General features: G+C 41.2%; 1 protein-coding gene across 4 annotated transcripts in view; it reads left to right on the forward strand.

Moving 5' to 3' along the window:
• The window catches only part of PIK3C3 (phosphatidylinositol 3-kinase catalytic subunit type 3), a 132,672-nt gene that overhangs the window by 109,115 nt on the left and 2,664 nt on the right, over nt 1–20,893 (forward strand). For all 4 annotated transcript variants that reach the window (XR_005225897.2, XR_006290845.1, XM_037902443.2 and 1 more), the window contains one exon: nt 16,557–16,682. Coding sequence is in view for 2 of the 4 variants with exons in the window: in XM_037902443.2 (XP_037758371.1) it covers nt 16,557–16,682 (126 nt within the window). In the remaining 2 variants the exon portion in view is untranslated. Of the gene's footprint in view, nt 1–16,556; nt 16,683–20,893 lie in introns of those variants that run through there.

Consider the following 20,893-nt stretch of genomic DNA (forward strand, 5'->3'; position numbering starts at 1 on the left):
AGCTCAGGGAAAAAAACTGTTTTGCTGCCCCTCAAATTTGTGCAGGACTAAAACTAAACTTAGTGAATAGAAACACCTAGCTGACGGATACGCAAATCAATGAAACTGGACTAGTGCCCCTCCCCACCCCCAGCAAAAAACAAAACAAAAAAACAAACATGCAGCCTTGGGAGCACTCCTAGTCTTGACTACAACTAGCAGGAAGTCTCAGCATTTGATGATAGCAAATGCTTCAGCATGTGACAAATGGCTCTGAAGACCATAGCTGAAAACTAGCAGCCTTAATCTGTCTTGCCTCTGGTCTCCCCATCTTCTCCTCCCATCACTACTTACAAAGGAAACAGTCACAGCGACTAGCACCTGCTTCGTGCTTCCCCATCCCTCTGCATGGAACTCACTCGCAATGTCCCACCCCTAGTTGTAGTGCTTTCTAAACACCCACTTTGCCCACAGAATGTCACGCAATTAAAACTAGAATGAGAAGGAAAGGCAGTTTTCCCTAGTGCTGCCCACGCCCCACCCCCCGGCCTCAGGCAAGGGAATCCCTTTTTTCTGAATCTTCCAGTTTGTTTGTTTTTTGGTCTGTTTCGCTAAATCTGAAGATTTCCAGAATAGGGACCGCCTTAAAATCTATGTATGTTCCACTAACATTGTATAACTAGTAATCATAATATAAATGCCTATTATGTTTCCCTGCCAACACAGCTTGCTTTCAGTAAAATGCAGCTGCTACAGTAATTGCTAATTGCGGGGTGTTTTTTTTTTCAAAAAGACAATTCTATATTTTTTTAATAATGATTGAAATCTGCAACCAATTGCAAAGCCAATATCTCAAAAGGGGGATCATCATTCTCCAGATATAAGGAGCGTACACTATTGTCACACTTAGAAAAATAGTTTTTAAAAAAGCCTCCCATTTTGAACAGAACAGCCAGATGGCTTGTATCTGTCCTTCATAGCAAATGTGACCTTTAAATTAGAAAACATCAGGGACCAGTGATTCATCGAGACACACAGAACTCAGCAAGCATTAAAGAACACAGTGCTCAGATTGACTGAGCTCTGCTTCAAATGTCCACTGATTACAGTAGATGTCACTATTGTTTCATTTGTAGGCCGGGATATGTTAGAAAAGTCCCCCTGCCCCCAGCAAGCAGTTGTTAACTACAGTATGGGTAGTTAAGTATGTGCAGAAAGGCAGTGATATTCAAGTGGAGCAATTTTCTTGCTGGAGAATATAATAATGCTTGGCACTTATAAAGCACTTTGCATGTTCAAATCCCTGTGCAAATATTAACTAATCCGCACAGCACTTCTTTGAGATGAGTAGGAGAGTTTGTCAGAAAACAGGGAAAGGGGGAGGCTTTGTTTTTTTCATTGATATTTCACCGGTTGAAATTTTCTGCATCTATAATATGCCCCCATTTTACAGACAGAAAAATGGAGGTCGGTGAAGGGATTTGCGTAAGGTTACAGAAGTTATCACTGGCAGAACTGGTAGCCTGATCCAGTGCCCATTGAAGTCAATGGGAGTCCTTTGGTTCAGGAAAGAGGAACTTATTAATAACCCTTCACTCTTGTACTTTGAGATCCTTGGTAAAAGGCAGTATAAAGTACTTCAGCAGTAACTAATTCTCTTAGTACATCTGTGAGGCAATTAGGTCTTATACACATTGGATAAATAGATAAGCTCTAGAGATTCTCTGCTCTAATCACTAGACAGCGCTTCATACCAATGAAGCAACATATGTGAGGCATCTGATTTGGATTTGGGATGTTCCAGTAAGTCAGTACCATGCCACAAGTCAGCTCTAGTATGGCTTAAGAGATGGCTGACCTGTTGTGATTGGTAGGGAACATTACTACATTAAAGCTGTTTGTTCTTCACTAACTTCCACTAATTAACAATCCAGTAGCAGGAATCAGGAATCTGGAAGTAATGTTTGTTCTTGTTTTTGCTGGGGTGCCCAGATGTGCAACTGCATGACACAGGCACCTGAACAACACGAGAGGCCAGGATGCACATAAACATACTGGAACTCTGGTAAGCATGCAAAGTTTGCCAGGCATTCATAGAATCATAGAATATCAGGGTTGGAAGGGACCTCAGGAGGTCATCTAGTCCAACCCCCTGCTCAAAGCAGGACCAATCCCCAATCAAATCATCCCAGCCAAGGCTTTGTCAAGCCTGACCTTAAAAACTTCCAAGGAAGGAGATTCTACCACCTCCCTAGGTAACACATTCCAGTGTTTCACCACCCTCCTAGTGAAAAAGTTTTTCCTAATATCCAACCTAAACCTCCCCCACTGCAACTTGAGACCATTACTCCTTGTCCATTCCTACCAACCATCCAGGACCGACACATTCTTGTCATGTCAGACAACACCACCACAGTCCTCTACGTAAGCAAGGGGAGACAAGATCCTGAGCCATGTGTGTGAAAGCTACATACCTTTGGGAATGGTGCATCACATACTATATTCTCCTGACAACAGCCTACCTACCGAGCACCCAGAACGTGATTGCTGATGCTCTCAGCAGAAACTTTGCCATTGACCACAAATGGGAGTTGCATGACTCTGTAATCACGAACATCTTTGGCTGATGGGAAATCCCTGTGAGGGATCTTTTCACATCCCACAACAATACCAAATGCACCCATTGTTGTTCAAGGGAAGGGACTGGAACTCAATCACAAGGGGACGTCCTAGTCCTCGATTGGTCGGACCAGACAAATTATGCCTCTCCCCCTCCCCTTCCAGCCCTCCTACTATGAATAATCCACAAGATCAGATGGGAGAAAGCAACAACCATCCTGATCACCCCTTTCTGGCCTTGCCAATATTGGTTCCCACTTCTCTGCATGTCAAAGAACCTGCCACTCATGCTTTGGATGCTCCCGGAGCTACTGACCGAAACAATAGCAGACTTTTACCCTAACCCGCGCACACTCCACTTGACGGTTTGGTTTTTGGTGGACACTCCACTAGCGCAGGAATGCTCTCTGGAAGTGCGAGATGTCCTCTCAAGCATCAGAAAGGAGTCCACAAGACGTTCATATGTAGCCAAATGAACACTTTTCACTGCCAGGGCTACCTGGCAGAACCTTGTCCCTGAAGCAGTGGGCGTCCCACGACTCTTGGAATATTTCCTTTATCTGAAGGACTTGGGACTGGCCCTCAGTTCCATTAAGGTGCACGCAGCTGCCATTAGCGCTTTTCACCTGCCGGTGGACGGCCATTACTGAATGGTTCTGGAAGGGCCTTCTATGAAAATACCCTCCCATTCAATCTATTCCCCTCCCCCCATGAGACCTTAACCTTGTCCTCATCTTGTTGACGTCTGCCCCCTTTGAACTTATGGCCTCATGGTCACTCTCTCCTTTCCATGAAAGTCTCTTTCCTCATCGCCATTAAATTGGCTAGGAGGGTTGGCGAACTGGAAACCATGATTGCTAATTCACCTTTCACCACTTTCCATAAAGACAAGGTCTCTTTGACTTCCCCCCAAGTTCCTGCCCAAAGTGGTTTCCCAATTCAACCTCAATCAACACATACTTTTACCTACCTTCTTCCTCATGCCTCGAATGAGGAAAGAAGGCTTCACTCATTAGATGTTTGAAGGGCATTCTCTTTTTATCTTAAGAGGACAAAACCCTTTCGGAAATCTCCTCAGCTTTTTGTTGCCATAGCGGAGAGAATGATAGGGCAAGCCATTTCCAACCAAAGAATCTCCAAGTGTGGTCTCAGGGTGCATTACATGTTGCTATCAGTAACTGGGACAATCCCCACTTGAAGGGATTCGGGCCTATTCCACCAGAGTGCAAGCATCAGCTACGGCCACACTCCACAATTTGCCCCTCGCAGACATATGCAAGGCAGCCACGTGGAATTCACTGCACACCTCTTCCACACGCTATGTTGTAGTCCATGATTTGATGCTTCGTTTGGAGCAGCAGTCCTCCATTCCACAGTCTCCTCCTACATAGTTACTGCTTGTTAATCACCCTCAGTGGAATACAATAGGGACCATCACTCAAAAAAGAAAACAAGGTTACTTACCTGTAACTGAAGCTTCTTCTAGAGGTGTGGTCCCTCTCTGTATTCCAGACCCAGCCTGCTTCCCCTCTGCTGTAGATTCAACAGCTGTGTGGTAGAGAAGGAACAGGAGGTGCCGGCAGCACGCTGTGCCCTTTATTGTCTTGGGTGAGACCACGAAGCGGCAATGGGCACATGTGAGGACTGCCACACAGTACTATTTTCAAAAGCTCCGCCTCCTGGCACATGCACATAACCCCTCAGTGAAATACAGATATGGACCACACATCTCAAAGAACCTTCAGTTATAGGTAAGCAACTTGATTTTTCCATCCATGTCTGTAAGAACTGCAGCTGTAGAGGAAACCTTACAGAAAACTCTAGATGCTTTCATAGAAAGTGTAGTCTATTCCATATGGTAGGATTTTTGCCCAAAGACAAAAGATGTGGTCCTCTCCAGAACACCACCTCGGTAAATCTCTCCACGTGAATGCAAGAAACATGTGAATAGGTGAAAGAATTAACTATTTTGACATAATACTGTAGAGCAGAGATAACCAGACAATGCCCATGTTCAGGGAACTATGAAGTGTGGTAGGAGTCAAGGCAGAAACTTAAGACTAGATTCTCCATCTTGAACACTGAATGCTGACTGTCATTAACAACTTTAGATGCAAAATGGAAAAAATCCCTGCACAAAGCATTCTAGTTTCTGTATAGAATTTGATATCAAATGCCTTTCTTTAAGTCCTAGCAATGGTGCTCCTGGTATGTATGTACATGTGTACTATACGGCTTAATCAAAAGACACACTGCTTTTTCATCTAGAGCAGTAGTTCCCAAACTTGTTCCGCCGCTCGTGCGGGGAAAGCCCCGGGCGGGGCGGGCCAGTTTGTTTACCTGCCATGTCCACAGGTTCGGCCGATCGCGGCTCCCCGTGGCTGCGGTTTGCTGCTCCAGGCCAATGTGAGCCGCTGGAAGCGGCAGCGAGTACATCCTTCAGCCCGCGCTGCTTCCAGCAGCTCCCATTGGCCTGGAGCAGCGAACCGCGGCCACTGGGAGCCGCGATCGGCCGAACCTGCGGACGCGGCAGATAAACAAACCGCCCGCCCCGCCAGGGGCTTTCCCTGCACAAGCAGCAGAACAAGTTTGGGAACCACTGATCTAGAGCAGTGGTTTTCAACCTGTGGTCTGTGGACCATTGGGGTCTGAAGACTATGTCTTAAGATTTCCAAAGGGGTCTGCACCTCCATTTGAAATTTTGTAGGGGTCTGCAAATGAAAAACCCATTGAAAACCACTGATCTAGAGGATGTTACTCAGTTGGAGGCACACAGGTGTCTTAAAAATGTCACTAGCTGACTTTGCAATGAGTAATTCTGTATTCCAGTGATCAAATTATTAAGTAGCTAATTGTAGTCAACACCTGCAGTGCTGCTTAACCTTGCTGGAGGCACAGGTAGCAGGCAGCTTTCACAATGATTGACTTACAATTAGTCTGTGAAATAACTATCAGAGTGTTTAAGGGAAAAGCTTGTCATATGTACTATTCAGTGAAAATGTGAACATTGGTATCTTTTCTCATTTAACTATGTGGAGCATTCAAGCAGCTTTGGATAAGCATTAAATAGTGATAACATATTGCCCTAAAGAGCTAACTCAAGTTTTGCAAAACATCTTGAAAATTTGAGGCTTGAAGTTGCCCCCCAGGTTACTAATTCACTTCAGGCACAGGTTTTTAACAGTGAGTGTGATCAACCATTGGCACAAACTGCCAAATCAAGTGGTAGATTCTCTATCTCGAGGTCTTGAAATCAATCTGGATCCCTTTCCTAAAGGTATGCTTTAGTCAAACACAAGTTATTAGGCTCAATATAGGAATAACTGGGTGAAATGTAATGGCCTGTAATGTACGGGAGTTCGGACGAGATTATTTATTGGTCCCTTCTGGTGTAAAAATCTATTAATCCTTTATTTGGGGAGGACAGGCTATCTTGTGGCTATGGCACAGCACTGGAAGTCAAATCTGTGGCAATGGGAAATATTCAATTCTTGCCCAAAAATTTGATGGCGTGGGCAAGAACTATGCATTGGATTTGTTATTTTCTCTGTATTCCCTAGATTGTTCCTATTTCTCACAGAGCAAAACAAATTACACATTTAAACTAGCACACGTCATTTTGTATTAGATTGCATCAAATTAACTTTCCACAAAGATGAAGAAAGGAGTCCCAGGTGGCAGAACTTTTATGATCAGTACTTGTGGGACAGTATTCAGACCCCCCCCCCCCCCAAAAGTAAAATTAAAATGTTACATTTTAAAACTATTTTCACACACACACACACACACACACACACACACACACACACACACACACACACACACACACACACACTCTTGAGGTAGCCCACTGTCCTAGTGGTACTGATCTGCACGGCCACGCAAGCAGCTGAAATTCAGTACATTGAGAGCATGTTGCACCGGTGCTCCAGCACTAGCTCTGGCTTTGTGAACTTTTATATGACATTCAAGGTTAGGGCTTTGCAAGTTAAAGCCAACAACAGTTTGGAACCTTGTTACTGAGCAAGTGCTTCCCTCCCTGTGTGATGCTGCTCCAAATGAGATCAATGGCAGTTTCTCATCTGGAGAACATTTAGTGCCTGCAAGAAGGAGCTGGTAACAGATCACACTGCATGAGGGTTGTTTGGCTTTGGAACTAGTTTTCCCTTCTTTGTCCCCCAGAGCTCAGATTTGTTAACCTACTGAGCAAACTACAAAGCCAATCTTTTATCTCAGGCTTTTGGCGAATATTTATGTGCAGTCAATCCTTTATATTGTTTGTTAATAAACGGCTAGCCGTCCTATGCTACCTTAGAGATTTTTTTTTAATGAATCTGGAGAAAATAATTACATTTCTAGCCTACCCTCAGCTCAGGCTAGCAATGCTGCAGAGGTTAGCTCTTTGGGGAACAGAGAGAGATGTGTGTCGCTCATGTGCAACTTCTCTGACTGGTTTAAGAATCAGTGCTGCCTGCTTTAAAAGGGAGTCCAGTCAAACCAGAATAAGTTCATTGTCGACCCTCAAATTGGTGATAGATAAGACTTGTTTCTTTAACAATAGCATTGTAAATGATTTTGTCTGATAATTACCTGTATATTTTTAAGCTTACTAAGAAAAAGGAATCCTAGCAAAATAACATACTTTAATGGCTTAGTATGTATAAGCATGATGAATCAAGAAATAAACTGTTACATGACTACGGAACCAGCAGGATGTGTGAAATGTCTTCTCACTTCTTTTGTAAAACACAATTGAAATTCAGTTATACGATACTCTGTTTATTTCCATTCATATTCAAATCATTTGAACTGCAGGTAAAATATTCCCAATTGCAATAACTCAGACATCATTTCTATAGTTGACCCAGAATTTCCAACTAAGTGTGGCTTAGACCATGTTAAAACAAATATTGTATGAAAGCTTTCTCTGTCGGACAAAGCAGAAAGAGGCTTTGTTTGACACTTTATCTGCAGTCTCTCCAATTACTGTGGAACCTGTTTGGTACAGCAGTAATGGAATATCGAAGAGCTTTGGCACATATCAGTTAAAACAAATCTTTGTCCAGCATTGCAATGCTTCATAGCCCTGTGCTGGGTCACTGGTTCAGAGAAGATTTTGAGGGGAGTATCACCTACTAAATCTCCAATTCCAACTCCTGTGGCATTTTTGTTTCTTGGATGTTTCCCAACCATTTACTGATCAAGTCTAACCCAGTTTTGTCTGATATCTGTTGAGATCACATAGCAAAGTGGCTTTATATTGCAATTTTCCTTTTACTGTCTTCGGTAGCCAGCTGAGCTCACAGTTCAGGTGGGCCTGCAATAAACAGAACAAAGATATGATATTGTTTTGCCCTTTATTCATTTCCTTCATGCGTTGAATTTAAATAGTGAGCAGCTTCTTCTGTTTGTCTCCATGCCTTCATCCATGCTATCCCTTGCTCACAAAAGGGCCTTCCTTACTTCATCCTCATGGTCTGTCTCCTCCCCACAGTCAAGTTGCTTATGAAGACTATAAGAAACATACTGCTATTGCCATGCTTGAGGGTAACTGAAGTCTAGCTTTCTTGTCATAATCATATGTATTTATTAACGTAACAGTTGTTCTCTTTCCCCCTATTGTTGTCTGTTTTGGGGATGAGAATTGTGCCTCTTCTGTATTTGGAAAATTCCTAGCACACGCTGGGTGCTACCAAAAATAATTTTATTATTAATGTACTGAAGGTACAATACAATTAAATAGTGGAAAGACTTTAAGCCCTTTTTGTTTTGTATTTGTACAGGGCCTGGCACCATGGGATCCTGGTCCTTAGCTTGGGCTGTAGATGCCACAATAATACAATAACTTGAAGCCTTAAAAGACAGTCAGTCAATTTTTTTATCCAACCTTTGAATCTATGTCCAAGCTTCTCATTCTAGAACATATGAATCATGATAGGCAATATTTATATGGAATTATGTTTAATTTGATTCAATAGAAAAGCTGAATTTTTAAACATACTTCTGTGGAATCTAGGCAAAGAAATCCAACCAGATTTATCCTGTACATTTTGAACAGAGGATGTTCCTTTCTCTTGCTGAGTGACAGCCAACCAGTAATAACTTTAAAAGCATACAGAGGAATGTTGGTCTACTTTAAATTCCAAAAATGAGGTTGTATATAAGTTGCACAAGCTTAACTTCTTTGTTTTTAATGTCTCTGCAGTAGGCACTCTATTCATAGAATCATAGAATATCAGGGTTGGAAGGGACCTCAGGAGGTCATCTAGTCCAACCCCCTGCTCAAAGCAGGACTGATCCCCAATTAAATCATCCCAGCCATGGCTTTGTCAAGCTTGACCTTAAAAACTTCTAAGGAAGGAGATTCCACCACCTCCCTAGGTAACGCATTCCAGTGTTTCACCACCTTCCTAGTGAAAAAGTTTTTTCTAATATCCAACCTAAATCTTCCCCACTGCAACTTGAGACCATTACTCCTTGTTCTGTCATCTGCTACCACAAAAAACAGTCTAGAGCCATCCTCTTTGGAACCCCCTTTTAGGTAGTTGAAAGCAGCTATCAAATCCCCCCTCATTCTTCTCTTCTGTAGACTAAACATCCCCAGTTCCCTCAGCCTCTCCTCATAACTCATGTGTTCCAGTCCCCTAATCATTTTTGTTGCCCTCCGCTGGACTCTTTCCAATTTTTCCACATCCTTCTTGTAGTGTGGGGCCCAAAACTGGACACAGTACTCCAGATGAGGCCTCACCAGTGTCGAATAGAGGAACGATCACGTCCCTCGATCTGCTGACAATGCCCCTACTTATACATCCCAAAATGCCATTGGCCTTCTTGGCAACAAGGGCACGCTATTGACTCATATCCAGCTTCTCGTGCACTGTAACCCCTAGGTCCTTTTCTGCAGAACTGCTGCCGAGCCATTCGGTCCCTAGTCTGTAGCGGTGCATTGGATTCTTCCGTCCTAAGTGCAGGACTCTGCACTTGTCCTTGCTGAACCTCATCAGATTTCTTTTGGCCCAATCCTCCAATTTGTCTAGGTCCCTCTGTATCCTATCCCTACCCTCCAGCGTATCTACCTCTCCTCCCAGTTTAGTGTCATCTGCAAACTTACTGAGGGTGCAATCCACACCATCCTCCAGATCATTTATGAAGATATTGAACAAAACCGGCTCCAGGACCGACCCTTGGGGCACTCCACTTGATACCGGCTGCCAACTAAACATGGAGCCATTGATCACTACCCGTTGAGCCCGACAATCTAGCCAGCTTTCTGTCCACCTTATAGTCCATTCATCCAGCCCATACTTCTTTAACTTGCTGGCAAGAATACTGTGGGAGACAGTGTCAAAAGCTTTGCTAAAGTCAAGGAACAACACGTCCACTGCTTTCCCCTCATCCACAGAGCCAGTTATCTCATCATAGAAGGCAATTAGATTAGTCAGGCATGACTTGCCCTTGGTGAATCCATGCTGACTGTTCCTGATCACTTTCCTCTCCTCTAAGTGCTTCAGAATTGATTCCTTGAGGACCTGCTCCATGATTTTTCCGCAAAAAGAAAAGGAGGACTTGTGGCACCTTAGAGACTAACCAATTTATTTGAGCATGAGCTTTCGTGAGCTACAGCTCACTTCATCGGATGCATACTGTGAAGTGAGCTGTAGCTCACGAAAGCTCATGCTCAAATAAATTGGTTAGTCTCTAAGGTGCCACAAGTCCTCCTTTTCTTTTTGCGAATACAGACTAACACGGCTGTTACTCTGAAACCTATGATTTTTCCGGGGACTGAGGTGAGGCTGACTGGCCTGTAGTTCCCTGGATCCTTCTTCCCTTTTTAAAAGATGGGCACTACATTAGCCTTTTTCCAGTCTGTTTCAGATATGAAACACACACATTCAAGTATTTGATTTCCAAAATCATCTGATCTGAAACTCACAAATCTCTTCCCAGTACTACCTGTTCTTTGAGAAACTGTGGGTTACTTTGCTACTGAGAGATTAGAAGTAACACCTTTGTATTAGTTTTGTTATAAGAGCCATACGTCAACGTTCATTAATCTTGCTTCTGGTACTACTGCAGCTCAAGAAATAATTTGTCATTTTATGATATTCCTTCTCACCTAGGTTGTAGCAGTCATTTTTATTGCAGCACTGAAAATCTGTCATGCAAGGATCTAGTGCTCAGCAACATTTGATCCTACTGTTAATAGCAGTCTAATTTTAATCTAGAATTGGTATATTTGAACAGAAATGTTTGCCGGTCTCCTCTCAAGAAAGGCAATAAATATTTAATCGTCATTACCAGCATTTGGCTGATACAGCATTTTAACGTCAGTAGCTTTAAGGCTCTCAAAGAGGACATTCTTCTACAAGCAGATTAAAAGATGGATGGAGTAAGTGCTTGATTACAAGAATTGCACAGAGCACAGTTTAGCATTGCAAGGGTTTCATTTTTTCTTAGATAAATGTAGTTAACATGTTTGCTGAAGTGTCCTCACAATACCTCTGCACTGATTCAGGAAGGTACTTAAGCACGTGTATAACTTTACGCATGACTAGTCTCATTGAAGTCAATTGGGGACTACTTGCTTGTTTAAAGTACCTTTCTGAATAGGGATCCTAGTGGCTTGGTAAAAGTTGAAACTGTATAATGTAAAAAATAAGAGGCTTATTTAGAAAAAATGTTTGCATTAGGCAAGTAATAGACATATAAATGACCAACTGCTGTAAGGATGTTCTGGTGCCGAGCAATGAGTGAGTGATCTTTGTTTTCAGCTCTTGATTGTGATCAGTATGTGCGTGATGGGTTGTCAATTGTATAAATATGCCTGGGATGAAGGTGAAACTGTTTTTTCCTCTGATTCTTTTGGTCTTGCTGCCCCTTCATCAATGGGGTGACACTGAAGGAAAGACGCAGTATTAAGCTAAAACCATACATTTTGCTCATCTGGTTTTTGCTTTTCTTTTCTTGTTTTCTCTAAACAATTTGAACATTTTTTCCCACTCATATGTTTACTTGTTAGCCTACTTTTTTTCTTTCTTTTATATTTCTGATATCGATTGCTTTTTCTGCTCTCTGTTGACACCCACATTTTCTACCCAGAATTCAGTTGCTAGAGCACTTCAGGAAATTGGGTGGAAGGGGAGGGGAAAAGGATGTATTCATATCTTATAGTGATGATATATTTTCTGTTCCATCACTAGGGGAAATACTAAACAGCAACTATTAAATTAATATTTAGTAAATATTTTTTGGCTTGGTAACTTGCTCTCAGGAATATTAAAAGAACTGGCCAGAGTTCTCAGAACTTTGGATGTTGATTTTTAACACTTTTTGGAACTTCTTCAGTGTTCCAGAGGATGGAAAACAGCCAACGTGCCAATATTTAAAAAGACGACCAGGGTAATTATAACTGGTTAGCACAAAATCAGTCCTGGGTAAATTCATGGAAAGACTGTTATGGGATAGTCAATAAAGATCTAAAGGATGCAAATCAACATGATTTTAAGTAAAATGGGTCTTATCAAACTTGATGTTGATTTTTGACGAGATTAAAATTTTGTTTGATAAAGGTAACCCTTTTTATGTAATATACTTAAACTTTTGTAAGTCGTTGACTTAGTCTTGCCTGGCATTCAGATTGAAAAAAGTAATACTATACAAAATCAATGTAGCCTATGTTAAATGGATTAAAAACTGGTTAGCTGCTAGAGATAAAAAAGTAACTATAAATGGGCTATGTCTAGTGGGTTACCACAGATAATTGTTGGGTCTTTGTTGTTCAGTATTGTTATCAATGATTTGAAAGAAAATATAAAATCATTGCTCATAAAGCTTGCAGAGGAGACACTTATTGTGGTAAATAGTGATGGGCTCAGATCAGTTGTACAGCTGACCATATTGGTTTGTCAGAGTGCTTATTTGAACAGTATGCATTTTAATAAAGCCAAATGCAAGGTCATACATCTGCTAACAAAGAATGAAGGTCACACTTACAAATTGCAAAACAGTGTCTTGCAGTGCAGTGATTCTGAAAAGGACTTTGAGGGTAATGGTGGCTAATCAACTGAACACGAGCTCCCAGTATGTTGCTGTAGCTAATTGGGCAAACATGATCATGAGTGCATAAGCCGAGAAATATAAAGTAGGAGTAGGGAAGTAATATCTCTCTGTGTCCAGTTCTTATGGTCCAGTCTTTAAAAAGGATGTTGATAAATAGGCAAGGATTCAGAAAAAAGCTACAGAAAATATTCAGAGTCAAGCAAACAAACATATAGGGAGAGACTTGAGAAACTCAATATATATTCAGCTTATCCAAGAGTACGTTAACAGATGAGTTGATCACAATCTATAAATACCTGTATGGAAAGAGATTTCTTATGATGGACAGCTCTTTAATCTAGCAGAAAAAGGTGTGATGCGATCCAATGGTTGAGAGCTGAAGCTGGACAAATTCAGACTAGAAGTAAGACAGCCTTTAAATAATGAGGATAGTTAATGACTGAAACAACTTACCTAGGGACATAGAGGTTTCTGTATCTCCTGAAGTCTTTAAGTGAAGACGGTGCCTTTCTAAAAAATATACTTATAGCTCAAAAAGTGATTTGCTTGTACAGAAATTCCTTGGGTTCTATGACCTGTGTTTTGCAGGAGGTAAGACTAGTGAGTACAATGATCCATTCTGCTCCTAATGTCTATTAATGAGATGTGCAAGTGCTCATATTTGTTACACAACATTCTTTAGGGCCACAAAATGAAGGGGTAAATTTGTACCAGCAAAATAAGAGACTGAACCTCAGCCCTTTCAAAATGTACCCTGTAGGCATACATTAGTCAAATTGTTGCAGAGACTAGTCACCCTGTGAAATTGCTACTGGGAATTTTAAACAGCAGGGCTGAGAGTGGTAGTGGTTAGAAGAGACAGCGTATTAGACTCCTTGGTTTTATTCTCAGGTGTACGGACTCACATGATCTTGGATAAGTCACCTGAGGCAATTTTAGGCCAGCTGTACAAGGGCCCTGATTTTTCTGAGGTGCTGAGCACTCACAGTTACTGATGAAAGCTACTAGGTGGTCAACACATGAGAAAAATAGGCCAGATATTTAGGTGACTAACTTTAGGGACTTCCTTTGAAGATGTTGGCCTCGAAGTTGTTCACTCTGCACACCTGTGAAATGGTCATTTTAACCCAGCTGTTGTGAGGCTTAATAAATGCCCCCAAAGCACTTTAGGTTCCTTGGCCACCCAATGCTATTGAGAAGCAAGGTACTGTTTGCTAGTGTAGCTAAGCTGTTGCCAGCTGAATTAAAACAAAGGCTTGAATATAGGGAAGACATGTCTGTGCTTGGAAGACGCTTCTGCAATTTTGCTATCTTGACAACTCCTGAACAATTCTTAACGAGATGGTCTCCATTTAGGAAAAGCCATTGATTTCACCTTTATGAAATGTACATAAGTCAAGCTTTTGTGTGAGGTTGGGAAAAGAAAGATTTTTACCTCGAAAAATGGATTTGGGGACGCTGCTATAATAGTCTGCCTATCGCCCACTTCGTCTGTTCTTCCCGAGGTATAAGTTTCAAGGGTTGTTAAGGAAATATTAAAGGACATGGAGATATCCTTCCGATAAAGTAATTGACACAGGCAGTATTCTTTTCCAAAACAAAATATCTATGAATTGATGTAAATAATAATCCCTAATACAGTCTAACCTAAAATCCTAAATGAAACACAAAAATCCCTGAGACACAATCCCTTATTGTGAGTTAAAGAGCATTCAAACTACAATAGTATATAATTTAAATGATGCTAAGCAAAGCGATTTGTTACAAGTGGCCAGTTTGTAACACATCGCTGACAGCAGTTCTTAAATTGCTTTAAAGTTTAAGTAGATATGTTACAATTAATAACAGAATCGTATGCATTCTTATAAACACACACACGCTAACCCTATATACTATTCTACACTATACTAATACTCTAATTAAATGAATAACAGGCTTACTTTATAAATCCTTTTTGTATTCCTTTAAAAACCTGTTGCTGCACAGTTTCTGGTCAATCAACTTTACTCTGCTCCGATTTTCTTCTCTCTCTTTGTCTCTCTGCAGCAGCTTTTCTGGCTTCTTTCCATCAGCTTTTTTCTCAGCTTTTTCATCTTCCTGGCTTTTGTCTTCTTCCGATCGTCTCTCTCTCTCTTGCTGACTCAGACTCAGGCTCCAAAACTGCCTGCTGGCATCTGGCCTTTTGTGCTACATTATAGCTACATTTATAGCTCCCGCCGAATATATCTTTCTGTTTTAGAAGCAATTACCTCACTCACACATGCCCTGTATCAACCATTACTTCAGAGTTCTGATTGACAGCTCTGACCTTTAAAACAAGTTCTGACTGATATGAGTGGGCTCTGATCAGCTAGGTACTCAGTTAACTGACCTCTCTGTCACCCCTTACTGCACATGCTCAATAGCTACCAATCTTTCACATGCTCATTGTTTTCATTTACCTCAGAGCTGTGATTATGCCTGTCCACACACACACATACTTGGCTTTTTGCCAGGGCACCATCTAGAAATCCTAGGTTATCACTGAGCATGTTCAGGGTCTGCAGTGTTCATCTCAGGGTGGGGTGATTTTTGCTTATTCAGAGTGGAGGTAAGAAAAACGAAGTGGAAACTGGAGAATTTCTCTAGTAATAAAAGCTAGACACTTTGCTGCTTTGTCCTTAATTATAATGCTCTCAGCATTTAGTTTGTGTACAATTTGTAAGTACTGTGCAAACCGTTTTGGCACCATATTTAAAATATGCTGCTGTCAAAACAACAAATCATGTAAGAGTAGCAGTATCTCCAATCAACTGTTTACCTATGAAGGATGTAATCTGAGTTAATCAAATTCTCATCTACCATATGGAGATCAGTTTTCATAGGAGTAATGTGCTCATTCTTACACTGATTCCATATTCTTTACTTAATTGCTTTACAGTTTCAAAAAGACAGTTTATTCTAAATTTAACTTTAGGCAAAAGGAACTTTACAGGCTTTCAGCGACTCTTAGGACCATCCAAAATATTTCAGCTGCATTTTCACAATAAAACAAAGAGCTTTTGCTCGCCCACATGTAGAGATCAAACTTGGTGTGTCTCATAATGAATGCTACGCTTACTTATAGCCACTGTTTACGTAGGTTCTTGTAGTGACACCCATTGCTCTAGCTGAGCAGTGAGTAGGCTGCCTGTTTTGAAACTCTGTGTTAATAGATTGGCCATTTCACCAAAATCAGATTTCCAAAACTTTTTTTTAAAATTTGATTTCAGTTGTTGGGAGAAATTATTTTTGCTTTGGAATTAGATTATTGTAACACCGCCAAACCCTGGCCGTCGGCGCGCAGGATTGAACCAGGGACCTCTGGAGCTTAGTGCATGAGCCTCTACTGCATGAGCTAAAAGCCAAATGGCTGTTACCTAAGGTTGTAGAGCAGACTCATTTTATCTCTGTATCTAAGTGGTCTCAGTGCCGCTAGATGGGACAGAACACCACACCCAGAAGGTGATTCAGTAATAGGATTTTCTTTCCATTTTAAATATAGCTGGTCTTTCAGATGTTTTCCCGTCTTTACCTTCCCCCCAAGAAATGCATATAGAACAATAGGATTGAATTCTTCTGCCCATAGATACTTGTTTGCAGCTCAGTTGTGCTTTGGGTTGCCAACCCTCCAGGATTGTCGTGGAGTCTCCAGGAATTAAAGATTATTCTTAAATCAAAGATAATGTCATGTGATGAAATCTCCGGGAATTCATCCAACCAAAGTTGGCAACCCCAACTGTGCTGAGTCCAGTGGCAGCTGTCTGTGCTGCTTGGAAGATGTTTGTATATAAATATAATAAAAATGGAATTCTACAATTACAGGGCCAGAGTTTTCTTTCTGTATAAAAGGGCTGATCTTTCTAATCTCTTCCTACCAGGTGCAGGACAAGTTCCGTTTGGACCTCTCTGATGAAGAAGCTGTACATTACATGCAGAGTCTGATTGATGAAAGTGTCCACGCTCTCTTTGCAGCTGTAGTGGAACAAATACACAAGTTTGCTCAGGTAAGATACTGCAGACTGATGGGCTGTCTGTGGCCTCATGGTGAAAAGAGGGGTAGAGAGAGTGACTGACTGTGGGAACCGAGAGATGAACGTTTTGCCAGCCTGTGCTTTAAGGAGTTTTGAAATGGTTAAAAAATGTTAAGTTCAGAGCAGCTGCCCAAGTGATGGATGACATTGCAGAACCTTAAGGCAAAGCAGTATCTGTAATTTTGTACGGTCAATGGCTCGACCAGGAGAGAGGAAACTTTTAAGGGCCTGCCATCTCACATTTCAGCAAGTTAAGGATTTCCCAAGAGTTTAGCTTTGAAGTGTATTTATTTGTAATTGTCTGCCTATGTAGTAAAGATTTGAGATCTTAAACAGCTTTAAGATTCACAGTTCACAAAACATGAGCTAGATAGTCCTTTGTATTATTTATACATTACGAAAATTAAATCAATAGAAAAAAGAGTTCAATAAGAGCAATCTTCTGTCAATTATTCCTCTGTTAAATATACTGTGTGGTTACATTTCTCTTGTGACCAGCAGCCCCTTGTCTAGGTATGTCTTCCCCTGGCAGACTTCAGAAGCAGTAGAACACTGTGTTCAGCTGGGGACAGCCTTCTTAAAGACATGCCCCCCAAAAAAGTCTTCCCTTTGCAGGAGCAAGTGAGCAGCTAAACTCTTGATTTGGAGCGTGCTGTTCAGTCCTGCAAGTAGTCTGTTTTGGCAGGCTCTGCATGGGTGGGTTCTTAGGGGTCAAGTCTACCTGTTGGACAGAACTCTGTGCTGTCTCTGAATCCTGCAAGAGGAGGACCTGCCACTCCTGAGCATGATATCGCCAAGAAGAGAAATTTTAGCAAGTAAGACTAAAGTTCTCATTTTCCTACTCTTGCTTCGGTTCCCCCACAGCTACTGACTCTTGTTGATGGTGGCTTTTATTGCTGGCTCCTAAACAGTGTATTCCAACTAATTATCTTTACAAAGCTCTGAAGCCTCCATGGGGGAATATTCTCCTTTTCTGCTATCATTTTTAATATCAGAATGCACACTTCCATATGTGAAGAATGAAATTTTAGACACATAAAGTGTATGTGCTAATGTGACTGTAGTCCATTATGGGTGTGATAAAATGACTAATACCATTGTGCAATAAAATCAAAAGCATTTTAATTCATCTTTGAGATCATAATGTTTTTCTGACTTGTCTAGCTCACATTTATCAGGGATTTGTTTAAATCTGCCTGTTGGCCTTAAGTATTAGTCTGATGAGGAAACTTGCAATTCAGAAAAGAATCAAGAAATGTTGATCTCAAAAAATCCAGTCAGGCTTCCAAATATTTTTAGAAAAAAATATTTTCCAAAAGAATGATCAAAATCAAATACAAACTGTAATTTTCATGTGTGGAGGACTGTTTCTATGGCTATCCTTTGGGCAAAAGATCTTTCACTTAATTCTCTTTTTGATGCAGACTCGTATCTTTTATTTTCAAGTAGCGTGTTACGCTATAGCAGAGGTAGTCAGTTATTTTTTGTCAAGGTCCAAATTTCTTGGTCAAAGTATAGTCAAGGTCCAGACTTGAGAAAATAATAATAATGATAATAAGTAAATAAAAAGATTTCAGGGTCCGTTCAAAAGTGTCTGGCGGTCCAGATTTGGCCCATGGTCCGCCTATTGACTACTCCTGTCGTACAGGTTAAACAATATAAGCTTAACTTAATATGTCTTTTTAAATTATGACTTTTTATATGTGAACAGAAGGAAAATGCAGAGAAAAAGAGAGATCTTTCATATTTGTACTTGGTCACTCTAGGTTACTGTGATTACTAGATGTCAGGCAGTGATTGATTCCTTGTAAGAACTGAGCTCAGGGCCCTAAGGGTATGTCTACACTACCTGCCGGATTGGTGGGCAGCGATCGATCCAGTGGGGGGTCTATTTATCGCGTCTAGTCTAGACTCAATAAATCGATCCCCGAGCGCTCTCCGGTTGACTCCTGTACTCCACCGCCGCGAGAGGCGCAGGCAGAGTCGACGGGGGAGTGGCAGCAGTCGACTCACCATAGTGAAGGCACCGCGGTGAGTAGGTCTAAGTATGTCGACTTCAGCTACGTTATTCACATAGCTGAAGTTGCGTAACTTAGATCGATCCCCCCCAGTGTAGACAAGGGCTTAGAGTACAAGTATTAAGAAGCTATCACCTTAAGTTAAAAAACTGTACACTTTTTTTGGGTGGGGGAGTTGGTGTGACTAAGACACTGATTTTGATTCTGTATGGACCCACATAGGTGTAAACAGATTTCTTTTTTTTTTTTAAGTTAAAGAATTATGCTAGCCCTTTTGTAGACATGTCTGCAATAGAAGTTCATTTGTCTTAGATGGCTGTCAGAATTTCCCAGCTAGCTGCTAATGCATTTTCCAAGCAGCACTAATAAATCAGAGTTTGCAGATTTGATCTTGGTCATCCATTTTTTAAAAAAAAATTAACTTGTTCATTCATAACTATTTTCTTCATTTACCTACTGTTTTTAAATTGCAGATGTGTTTGATGATAAAGCATTTAAAAGCTGGCTTAAATTGTGTTCAACAGGGCCTAGGGTTTAGCAGCACAAACCCAGTTTTCATATTGATTGAGGGCTGTACCTGTAAGAGCCCCTGATTCAGGAAACTAATGGTTTCTAATAGGATGAGAAGTATATAGACTGCTGCTTTGTCCTTCACCTTGTTACTATGCCTATATATTGCAGCATATAGTGGAACTGATTCTGTGGGTGTAAGGATTATAACTTGCCCAAATTTGAGCAGATTTTCACAAGAATGGCAAAAGAAACATTCCTGACACAAAGGCCACCTCTGCCAAATTTCAAGTCCCTTTTCCATTGTGTAGGGCACACTAGAGCTCCAAAGAAAAACTGGTCAGCATTTTTAACATGTGTGTAACAATGTAATTTTCCCTAACTTAGTTCTCGGAAATGGCTGAACTGTTTTGGCTACATTTTTCAGCCCAGACAATTAGTTTTGTCAAAATTATAAGCAAAACACAATAGTCCCTTCTAGCCTTGGAATCTGTGAAACTGAACTGAAAACGAAGTCTTACAATGGAAAGTATCAGGCAACCTTAATCGGTAGTGTTACCAGCCTCATCTCTAATTCTGAGCTCCATATTTCCCCTAGATTCAGTATCTAGATTTTCCCAAGGTAAGTGATATTAGCCTAGGGTGACCAGATAGCAAATGTGAAAAATCGGGAAGGGGGTGGGGGATAATAGGAGCCTATATAAGAAAAAAGCCCCAAAAATCGGGACTGTCCCTATACAATCGGGACATCTGGTCACCCTCTGTTAGCCTGTGCATGTAAACAGACTTAGTGCTGAATAGGCACTGGAGTATACTGGGTTTTAGTGCTTTGTAACACATAGGGAGTTCTAAAGGTAGGACAAAATTCCTGCCACAGTTGCCTATTGTCTGAGATGCTGAGCACCTAGTTCTCATTGATTGGGAGTTGTGTGTGCCCAGTGCCTCTAAAAAACGTGCACATAAACCGAAAGGGCATGAGTGAGTAGAAAACAGTCTAAAACAAATGAGGATGCATCTCATTAAAAACCTGGAGTGTGTGGTCATGGAAGCGGGAATCTTCCATGGAACAGATGGATTTTTAGCAATATTTTTGTAGAAAAGAGAGGGGTTAGAGTATGCTAATTAGGACGTTCTTCCAGGCTCAGGGTCTCATATGCAAAAAGGTCCAAAGCCATGAGAGGGCAGAGGGGACAGAAGGAGCAGTGAGGCATTGGTGGACTGGGGTGTGAGAACCCCAGTGTGAGACAATTTTTTTAAAAAAAATTGTGATTGCAAAAATTATTCAAGGGAAATCATGTAAGAACCTCACCTCTAAGCTGTGTGTTATTACAATTGGAATTAGAGCATTCTTAGAACATAAGAATAGCCATATTGGGTCAAACCAAAGGTCTGTTTAGCCCAGTATCCTGTCTTCCAACAGTGGCCAATGTCAGGTGCTCCGGAGGGAATGAACAGAACAGGTAATCATCAAGTGATCCATCCCCCTGTCGCTCATTCCCAGCTTCTGGCAAACAGAGGCTAGGGACATCATCCCTTACCATCCTGGCTAATGCCATTGATGGAACCATCCTTCATGAATTTAGCTAGTTCTTGTTTGAACCCCATTACAGTCTTGTCCTTCACAACATCCTCTGGTAATGTTTAATGCTTGTTAAT

Source organism: Chelonia mydas, chromosome 5 (genome assembly GCF_015237465.2).
Source record: "Chelonia mydas isolate rCheMyd1 chromosome 5, rCheMyd1.pri.v2, whole genome shotgun sequence".
NCBI lineage: Eukaryota > Metazoa > Chordata > Testudines > Cheloniidae > Chelonia > Chelonia mydas.